Source organism: Chenopodium album, chromosome 5 (assembly GCF_948465745.1).
Source record: "Chenopodium album chromosome 5, dcCheAlbu1.1, whole genome shotgun sequence".
NCBI lineage: Eukaryota > Viridiplantae > Streptophyta > Magnoliopsida > Caryophyllales > Amaranthaceae > Chenopodium > Chenopodium album.
Genome location: NC_137838.1, coordinates 15,258,887 through 15,269,358, shown reverse-complemented (window position 1 = coordinate 15,269,358; position 10,472 = coordinate 15,258,887). Strand labels below are relative to the sequence as shown.

Below are 10,472 nucleotides of genomic sequence, written 5' to 3'. Positions count from 1 at the left end.
CTCTTATTAATTATACATGATCTCAACGACTCAGATCCAATACAAAATAACTACATCGTCTTTCCCCTATAACTTTTCTAGAATTTTTAATTCACAAAACCGAAACGTTGTTGAACTCAACAACCATAATTTGATTAATTTCCCATAGTCCGAATCCACGTATAAATATAAAAATGCATTACAAAATCATTAATATATTTAATTATGTTTTAAAATTTGGTCATATAATATGAGTGTTACAGATACGATGAATTAAATTCTAAGCAAAATAGGAAAAGAGAAGAAGAAGAAGTGGGCTTTTAACCAAATTGAACATCCCACGAGTTTTCTCTCTCTACATATTCTACGCATCTCTCTCTCTCTCTCCTCTGTAGTCGGTCGGATTTCCACCATTTTCAATTCAATTCTATTTCAATTTTATTCAATTCGATTTCAATTGCATTACCCAATTGCTGAAAACCCTATAATTTTTGTTGTCTGATCGGAAATTTTCTCGATTTCTGGCAATAAAGTTGCGATCTGACCGGAATTTTTACTTCCGGTTAGTTGACTGATTTGATTTCAGAGTTTTAGCTCCTGGGCGATAATTATATATCGAGGTAATGGTTTTTTGATTGATTTTGTACCAAATTTAGGTTTAAATTTGTTCAATTGTGGAAGAAAGGATTAAGCTTTGAATTCTAGTTTAGCAAGATCTGGAATTTGTTTGTGATTTTATTGATTTCAGTTTTAATTTTGAGGATTTGATTGATTTTGGGTGTCGGTGCATTTGGAATTTTGCTATAATGTAGGATTTGATTGTTGTCATTGGGGTTTTTTCAGGAGTTTTAGTTTAGTTCTTGATGGGATCTGATTGAACTTTTCAACTTCAAGTAAATCAATGAAATAGTGATTTGCTTATGATTTAATTGTTTATAAATTATGTGATTTGCTATTGTTGGATTTAAGTTTGTGAAATGAATTCAGATAGATTGATTGACATTGTTTATTTGATGTTGTTGCTATTATTGATTTAGCTGCTGAGGCTCCATTAGAAAGTTTTGAAGCAATGAAGAACGGAGTGATAGAATGTAGTGTGTGTCACTCAAAAATAATGTCGCCGACCTCCAAGACCGTGTCAAGGGCCTATGACCGGCATAGGAGTAAGGTTTCTTCGAAGCAACGTGTTCTTAACGTTCTCTTGGTTGTTGGAGATTGTTTTCTGGTTGGTTTGCAGGTAAAAAGACTATAAGTTTGGTGTAATTTGAATTTTTTATTTCATTCGAAACTAGAGTGGTTGATTTAGACACTTCAATTAAAACACGATGAAAAACGACATAATTATACCATATTATCGTCAGCAGGCTCAGCCAATCTGTTTTTTTTATGCTAGATCTGAGTCTGTAAGCTTGAGCAATATGTGAAGACTAATTGCCCTCGCTTATTTAAGTTGCTCATCCAACTAGCGGTTTATACTGTTTGATTATTTGAATGTACTAGCAGCTTCAAGCTTACAATTGACATGTGTGTCATTTCTCTTTTCTTGCTAGCCTGTTCTGGTTTACATGTCCAAGGTGGATGGGAAGTTCAATTTTAGTCCAGTCAGCGTCAACTTCTTGACTGAGGTTATGAAGGTTATTTTTGCAATGGTTATGCTTTTGATTCAGGTAAACTTAAATTCTGTCACTTTTACTTTGTTGAAATTTTATGTCAAGCTCTGTTCAGGTCTTTTCACCCCGCCTCTTCTGCCTTACTCCCATTTTTTACGTTTTTTTGAAATTCACTGGGTGAAAGAGATGCAAAACATTTTGGTCTCATATATGCATTTTGTTACATGGGCAAAGTGCTTTGCTTAAGCTGACATTCCAAATTGTCTTGATTAGTTCACTTGATGGTTGTCCGTAATGTGCTTTCTGCTGTAGATATCACCTTGAGTTTGATTGCATATCACCCTGGATACAGAAACTTCGTACTAGCCTAGCCTTCATTTAGCATGGGGTATAAGTTCAATTAGTGCTATGTAATGATCCACTCTTCCCCCCCCCCCCCCCCTCCCTCCCCTTTCTCTTCCCATGCAAATTGAGTATTGAGAATGCGCATATTGGTATGGTGGAACACTTTTGGGCCAACTTAACATCATTAAGTAGTAAAATGCATTCAACGTATGAAAGTGCACCACGAATTGGTAACACTGGGCATAAGTCTGACTTTATATGTGTTAACCTCTTTTAAATCCCACCAAAAGTTACATAGTAGGTGATTGTTGTATTCAGGGCTCTCTAAAATGACTTATGCTTCTTAAATTGGGTAGATTTTGTATATTGAAGAGATATGATCGTAGACTAGGTATAAGATGGAATAAGTATGTAGTTGCAGTCAAGGTCCTTTGGCTCTATTTAATGATATTCAAGACAAGGTAGACCACGATTGTTTCTCTTGTTAACCTGGTGGGATATAGGAAATTACATGAAAGACATCTTAAAACGAAGAGGCATATATGACCTTTGGACAGTCATGATGGATCGATTTGCAGGTTTAGAATTCTGATTAAAAAATCTTACATTTGAGTATTTCATGACAAAGAAGATAGACGAAACGATAGTAGTGTTTTTTTTTTTTTTTTTTTTTTCCGCCAGAGGATTTCTCAGTTCTCACCAATTTGAATGATTTTCTTCGCTGAAATGTTAAAAAAAATGTAATCTAACTAAATACTAACTGGAGAGTTGTAGGATGTCTAGGTTTTTTTGGCTGTGTGGAACTATGGATAATAAAGCTACTAATTGAGTACTTTTGCTTCAAGATGATAATGAAAAGAACATAGGAGCGTATAGAATTGATTTTGGGGCTACATTGCTACAATTAAACAAGTAGTAGCTTTATTTCTTTCATGCTGGACTCTGATTCAAAATATAGAAGAACTAAGTTAGTTTTGATCTTTTGGATGTCTATGAGCGACACTTTGCCATAACTAATTAAGTAGCAGTGTATTTTACTTTGAAATTTAATCGTTCTGATCTCGTCATTTCTCCATGAAATTTTTGTTGTCATGTTGTTGACCTATCTGCTCTGGCTACCGGTGATGTTTGCAGGCCAGAAATCAGAAAGTGGGAGAAAAACCTCTTCTATCTATCTCCACTTTTGTTCAGGTAATTTTTTTTTTTTTCCTGATTATGTCACTCTTTTCATGCTTGCCATCACTACTAAACAGTCTACATTAGCCTATGCTCTTCACAGAACCATATGCCTTTGTTCTGAAAGACCAGTGAGTTTATCAAATATGTATCTATGATTAAGATGGAAGTTTATTTGAAGTTTATTCCTGTATTTATTGGAAATATGTTCATTAAAATCTGGACTCTTATTTCAGTGTACCTCACGTCCTCACCTAGGTTGCTTTATTCTCATAAGGGAAGCTATATGTAGTCTGGGGTTCTGGTCGGTGTATAGAATGGCCAGGTTTTGAAACCTACTGGGTGAATATGAACACATGTAATACTCATTGCTGGCATAGTGGCATATGCTTTGAAGCATATTTGCCTGTCATAAGATGATTACAAAATAGAAACGATCTGAAGTTGGAAGTATCATATGAAAATATATCACTTTGTTGTTATAATTTTAAACACAACTATCACATTGATATAATTACAGCCTTATATCAATGTAGTTTAACCATCATTAAATATGGTGATGTTTGTGTAAATTAACATGCTTAATGCTGGCAATGCTGCAAAGATTCCCCTCAGATTGAACTATTAAAAAAATTCTTAAGTAGCATCCTTTCTGCGAATGGATGCTGCTGCTTGATTTGGTTGTTTTCTAGGTGTCTCTTGCTAACTTACATGTATCCTTGTTCTCAACATACACCTTTCCTCTTGCAGGCTGCTCGCAACAATGTGCTTCTGGCTGTTCCTGCACTTCTATATGCAGTTAACAACTATCTCAAGTTTATTATGCAGGTATGTCATATGTAGATTGTGCCAATGTTGTGTTATGGAATCTGTGAGTGTGAGATACTGTTGTAGTGCTCATTGCAATCATGCCCGTGCTGGATTTTCAATCCCATCTTGTGTCCTAATTACTCAATGTTTTATCCTGTGAATTACACCCTTATAATTCCAACTTACTAGTTTATTTTCATGAGAGATGGAACATTACTTTCTATTGAACAGTGTGGTAGCAAATTTTTCAAAGTGAATTAAGAAAATTGGGCAACTTGGCCATCTTTAAGGGATAACTCCAGTAAATATTGATTGATTTATTGGCCTCAAAGTCTCAAACTTTGTGGGGACTGGGGAGCTGTCTGTGGAAACTCAGTGTTTCCTCAAGCTGCAGGTTCAGATATCCAATCTGGTTGTTGGGTACTGTTACCTGGTGTGTTTTGCTTCTTCCATGGTGCAATAAGCCACTTCTTGTCCTTCAATTGTAAGCTGCCATCCTTTAATGGAACCATCTTTTTGGTGCATTGGATATTGGATTAGTCCGGCGGCCATATTTCTGCAAAACAGGGGTGTAGTATTTGTATAACCTCCTACGAGCATAAGTACTTAATGTATTAGCTAGAACAATTGAATCACAAGGCTAGGTTTGAGTCTCTCTAGAATGCCATTTCATTCTAGATAGGGTGGGGGTATTGTGATGATAATCATGATAGTTCTCCTGAAAAACAAAGTATAAGGAAAAACGGGGAGAGATAAGAGGGTAAAAGAGTGGAGATCATAGATGTGTAAATCCAAAAATTTCTGAGATCTGACAGTGATAGTGCCTGAAGTATATCGACATAAATGTCCCTTCTCAAAATTTAGCACTTGCTATGCAATTTAGCCAAAATGTATCATTCATTTGGAGATGCTCTCCAATTCAAGGAAGTAAAATACATAATATTCATAACATCATGAAGATTTAATTGCTGAAAAATAGGGTGCATAGTATTTTACTGTTGATTCACGTCCATTCATTGCATCTTGTTCCTTTTTCCCTTTCTATGCAGTCTAGTTGCATACTCCATTGTTATCTTAAATGTGTGATCATTGTATGTCATCTGATGCTGATGTGCGTAGCTGTAACACTTTAATCTTTTAGCTGGTTTCTTGTGTTTTTCTACTTTTAATAGTGTCATATATAAATGCTCACTCGGTATTTCTTGATACAGTTATATTTCAATCCAGCAACTGTCAAGATGCTCAGTAATTTGAAGGTAAGTTTAGCATTTGTTTTGACCTTATCTTTTGGTTCACTTTTTCTTTCTTGTTGGAAATGTATGTTTTCGACCAGAAGCTGTATGTGATTTTATAAGACAAACACACTTGAAAGGGGTCCTAGGAAAAAGGGAATTTGCAGTGATACTAAACCAACTTGCGCATTTTTGGGTGGGAGGATAGTAGTATACTAGTTTACAAAAGAACTGTATCTTCTTCGAAACCTAGCTCTCGCATTGACATTGAAAGGAAGAAGTCAATAAATCAAATATTGAGTATTGAAAATTGCGCATGTACAGGGTTTAATTGGCTTAGTAATGATTCAGCACAACAGTTAACTGTTTACTTAATTGACTTGGATGTTTGGTTCTGGAGTTGCTTTTCCTTCCTTTTTTTTTCCTCTCCATCCTTCTTTGATTCTTTTCTTTCCTCCTTTGGTCTTATTCTTTTTGTTTCTATTGTTACACCCCTGGAAATCTGGAATTGTGATGAAGAGGATGGGTTAATGTCTTACTTGCTTTTACATGTCACTATGTTTGCTTTTATTGCATTCACATGTCACTGTATCTTATCTTTGTCCTCACAACAGGTTTTGGTAATTGCTGTTCTGCTAAGGATGGTAATGAGACGCAAGTTTTCTATTATTCAGGTGAGTGATAATGGATTATAAATCCAGTATATATATTGAGCTTATAAATTATTACAATACAAAGTAGTTCACTTCATTTATGCCATGGATGAATAATAATCATTAATGTTGTATACCTTTTTATTGTTTTTGTAGTGGGAAGCTCTTGCTCTGTTACTCATAGGCATTAGTGTCAATCAAATGCCTTCTGGTCCTTCCGGACCTGAGGATTCTGCATTGGGACTTCCAGTTGCAACAGGAGCATACATCTATACATTGATCTTTGTAAGTCACAAATTTCTGAATGTTTTCTCCTTGCATTTTCCTTTTTAGGTTTGTAAATAAATATTATTGATGCTTATGTATTAACTCAATCTGCAGGTTACAGTTCCATCTTTGGCCTCTGTATTTAATGAGTATGCTTTGAAGAGCCAATATGAAACGAGCATATACCTTCAGGTAATTCTATTACTTTTTTCCCTTTGTGGATTTTCCTTTTCCTATACCTTGCTATCAGTTTATATCTGAGACATTAGTAATGAAACATCCAAGGCTTAAAGCTTATAAGCTGCTTAAAGCTTGGTTCATCTTCAAATAGTACCAGAAAACTCATTGGTTAAAAGTTAAATGTGAATGCATATGCTTGATGTTTCGACTATATTTTTGTCCATATCCCTTGGAGTATATTTGGAATATAATGAAAATGAATAAAACATACTACGTATGAAAGAATCAATTAACATGACCTCGAAAAGTTCATTTTCAATCTGGGACTAGCATCAGGACCTGAGTATTATAAAATTATATAAGTTCCAAAGCTGGTGTTACAGAGGCGTCATTGCATATCTGTTGTATTTCTATTTGCACTTTGTGTTAAAAACCTTGCCATGATGTTAGAATATAAGAGAAGGCAAAAGAATAATGTTCCTGTCCCGCTCTCTGGTTTTAATCTTAATTAATTTTTAAGCTCTTGAGTTTTGATGCAGTACTGATTAAGGGCACATTGAACACATTGAATGATCTGCCTTTGCATATTTGATTCTTTGACATTCAGCAATGTTACTTCGATACTTATTTTTGCCTCAATTTTGATATTATGACAGAACTTATTCTTATATGGATATGGTGCAATTTTCAACCTTTTGGCCATAGTGGGAATTGCTTTGGTGAAAGGTATGACTATTAGGCTCTTAAGCTTCTTAGCCTTTTCTTTTGGCAAAGAATAACATTTAGCTTTCAATTTGGGCTTTCTGCATTTGTTATACAAGTTTTAGGAATTTGTGAACCATTACCTTTAACTACCTTTGACTTGTATCTTCTTGGAGTGCGGATGAAAAAATATGATCACATACAATTGCATCACGAACTGGCACTTGAATATGTGAGATAGATTTTGAGACTAGTATCAAATCCATGGTGACCATATCTGTTTTAAGCCAAACGAATTTTTAAGTGTTACTTCTGGAGTGCTAGGTCTGCACTAGAAACAGACAGTAGGTTGAGGTCAGTTTTAGTAATAGTCTAGCCTCTTAATGAGAACAAAGTGCTCTCTTTGTTGGAAATAAAGGGACCGGGTATATAGCAAGGCTGCAAAAATTATAGAATGGACTCATGGAGAATCACCAAAAAACTGATCTGGAGAAAATTAGTAAATGATGTCATGGAATTTGAATACCTTCATCCCAATCGCAAAGAATGATATCATTTTAGAGATAGTTTGCATATGATGCCTGTTTTCATCCCAATCACAAATAATGATTTGCATCTCTAAAATTTGGATTTGTATTTTATGTTTCAGGCCCAAACAGCTTTAACATTCTTGAGGGACATTCAAAAGCTACGATGCTTCTAATATGCAATAATGCAGCTCAAGGAATCTTGTCTTCCTTCTTCTTTAAATATGCAGGCAAGCATTTCTGGAATTTGTTTTGCTGCTTAATTAGTACATTGTGTTCGGTTGTTGGCATCTCCCTGTTGTTTGATGGAGTACTTGTTGTCTTATAATCTGGGCATTGCTGTTGTAGCTCTGTAGCAGATGTTTTACAGTTTAGAACATGATCATTTCTGTCTTATGCTGACAAATTGTTTTTCTTTTCTTTTTTCCAGACACAATTTTGAAGAAGTATTCTTCAACTGTTGCCACGATCTTTACTGGTTTTGCTTCTGCTGCACTGTTTGGTCATAGGCTAACAATTAACTTTATGTTGGGGATTTCTATAGTTTTCATCTCAATGCATCAGGTAAACGAAACAAAATGAAGTGGGATATGAGAGGGTATTGCTACGAAGAACCATTTCATCTCACTGATTATTTTTTCACTTTTTACAGTTTTTCTCCCCTCTTTCAAAAGTGAAAGATGAACAGGAAAACAATGTAGAATTGATGGACGTACCAAACAATATCAGGTGAGTTGTTGTCTTTTGGCTGTTGAGCAAGGTAATTCATGAATGGATCTAATTTAATTGGTTATGTTTCAGGTCGAAGGACCCCTTCATAGATATGGCTGCTGGAGCTAATGATGAGGTTTGTACTTTTGCGTGTGATTACATATTTCTAAACTACCCCCCCCCCCCCCTAAAAAACTTCATACCTTTTTCATATGCAATTCAATAATATTTCTGAAATTTCTTTTACAGGCTAGTCATCGTGTAGATCATGATGATAGACAACCACTTCTTCCCAGATAAGGTTAATTTCTGTGTATAAATCAGTTCAGCTTTTATTTCTTCAATATTGTTTCAATTGTTGATGACATTTATTCTGCAATCTCACACTTGATTTTCTGTGCAGTTTGATTGCAGACGTTCTTGCGAGTGTATAAAATGGATAAGTATTTCCAAGTATAAGTTGGACTACAGTGGCCATTAATTGCAGAAGCTGGAATAAGACAGAATGAACAGATCATATATTTCCTGCTCCATATAGATGTATACAGCATTTGTGAATTGAATTTGGAATTTGGGATCTGAGGTACCTGTTTAATGTGTATTCTCAGGGGCTAGTCATATCCTGGGCAGGCTAGCTTTTCTGCGATCCCTGCTCGTCACCACACACAGCTAGCAATACTTAATTCTTGAACATTCTTTTACGTAGGTTAAGTGCAGATAAATTTTGCCCCTCTTCATATTACCTCATTTTGTAGCTCTATTGTTGACATTTTATTGTAGTTTCCATCATGCGCCTTCACATTTAGCTTTTAGTTTATTGTAAGTCTGTAAGGTACAACATTTTGATGAAAAATATATCCAGGTTTTTTTTTTTTTTTAATGCTAATGCTTAAATGTGCTCCATTTAATAGTTGTGTAATACTTAATATTTTCTTTTGTACCATGTATGTGTGCGTCTGATACTCTGATGTTACCTGCTAATCTGCAACAGTGAGCTCAAATTGTTGGGGGGAGGCTGATACTAATGTATTTTGGAGGATTGTCATCAGCTTTTTTCTTTTTTTTTTTTTTTTTTTTTTTTTTTCCAAACAATAAAGTTTAAATAAAAGCTGAGTCTGAATCGAAATTGAGACAATGATAGAACTTTTATTTTGAAAGAGGTTGGTACTTGGTAATACTTCTTTCCTTGCGAACTATTTATTCCTCTGAATATAAACGAGAAGTTCTACTAGCTAATAGATCACGACATTGAAGCTTGTTTTTGAAACTTATTTAGGCAAGATTGCATCATATGCTCCTATTATAATTTTTTATTATTATTATTATATATTTTTTTTTTGGACAATATTTGATTTAATTGATGAAAACAATATATCCCTCTTTAAATTCTAATATATATATATAAATATATATATATATATATATATATATATATATATAGGGGAGGGATCCCATGAGAATAGCTCTTTATATGAGAAATCTATCATATATGAGAATACATCACAACCATTCAATAAAACAAGATCTAACAGCTGAGATCACTCCAAGAGTAATGGTAAAAATGTAAATTTATGCTCAAATATAAACCCCTCACAAACCTAAAACCCACGCATTTTACTCTGCTCAAATTACAAGCTTCTCTCTCCATAAGCTTGACTTTCTCTCTCCTCTTGTTCTTAGGTAAGTAATTCAATTCTTATGATTAAGTTCTTATGATTCAGTTCTTTAAATTCTAGAGAGATTTTTATGCGATTTTTGTTAATTTTTGAAGTGATTTTTTGCTTCGATTTTTATGCGATTTTTCGATTTTTTTTGCTTCAATTTTTTGCTGCGATTTTGTTTGATTATGTTTGCTGCGATTTTGTTCGATTTACTATATGATTTTGTTTGATTATGTTTGCTACAATTTTAATTCTTATGATTTTGTTTGCTGTGATTTTGTTCGATTTTCGATTATGTTTGCTTTATGTTTGATTATGTTCGATTTTCATCAAGCATTTGTTTGGTTTATGTTTGATTATGTGGAGTGCTTTTTTCTTTGATGTGGAATTTATTAAACTTAATTGCTTGGATTGAATTTATTTTTGCAGGTTCATTATATTAGGTTGACAATTATGGATGAACAAGCAAATAATGAAGCAGGTTTTTTTTTTATTTTATTAACTAGGATGTTTTTATGTACAACATGTTCCAAAATCGTAGAACATGGTTGAAAATTTTAGAACATGTGTGTATAAAATTAGAAATGTGTGTATAAAATTAGAACATGTTGGTAGGAAA

At 34.1% G+C, this 10,472-nt stretch overlaps 1 protein-coding gene across 1 annotated transcript; it reads left to right on the top strand.

The window, feature by feature from the left end:
• The first annotated feature begins 209 nt into the window (after nt 1-209).
• LOC145630506 (CMP-sialic acid transporter 3-like) lies at nt 210-9,106 on the top strand. Its single transcript, XM_081682768.1, has 16 exons — nt 210-599; nt 1,017-1,216; nt 1,530-1,646; nt 3,069-3,125; nt 3,861-3,938; nt 5,132-5,176; nt 5,767-5,826; nt 5,962-6,090; nt 6,187-6,264; nt 6,909-6,978; nt 7,604-7,711; nt 7,912-8,045; nt 8,134-8,210; nt 8,283-8,328; nt 8,442-8,493; nt 8,596-9,106. Exons 2-15 carry the CDS (start codon nt 1,049-1,051, stop codon nt 8,490-8,492), a joined length of 1,218 nt encoding a protein of 405 aa, XP_081538894.1. The 5' UTR covers nt 210-599; nt 1,017-1,048; the 3' UTR covers nt 8,493; nt 8,596-9,106.
• The last annotated feature ends 1,366 nt before the right edge of the window (nt 9,107-10,472 follow it).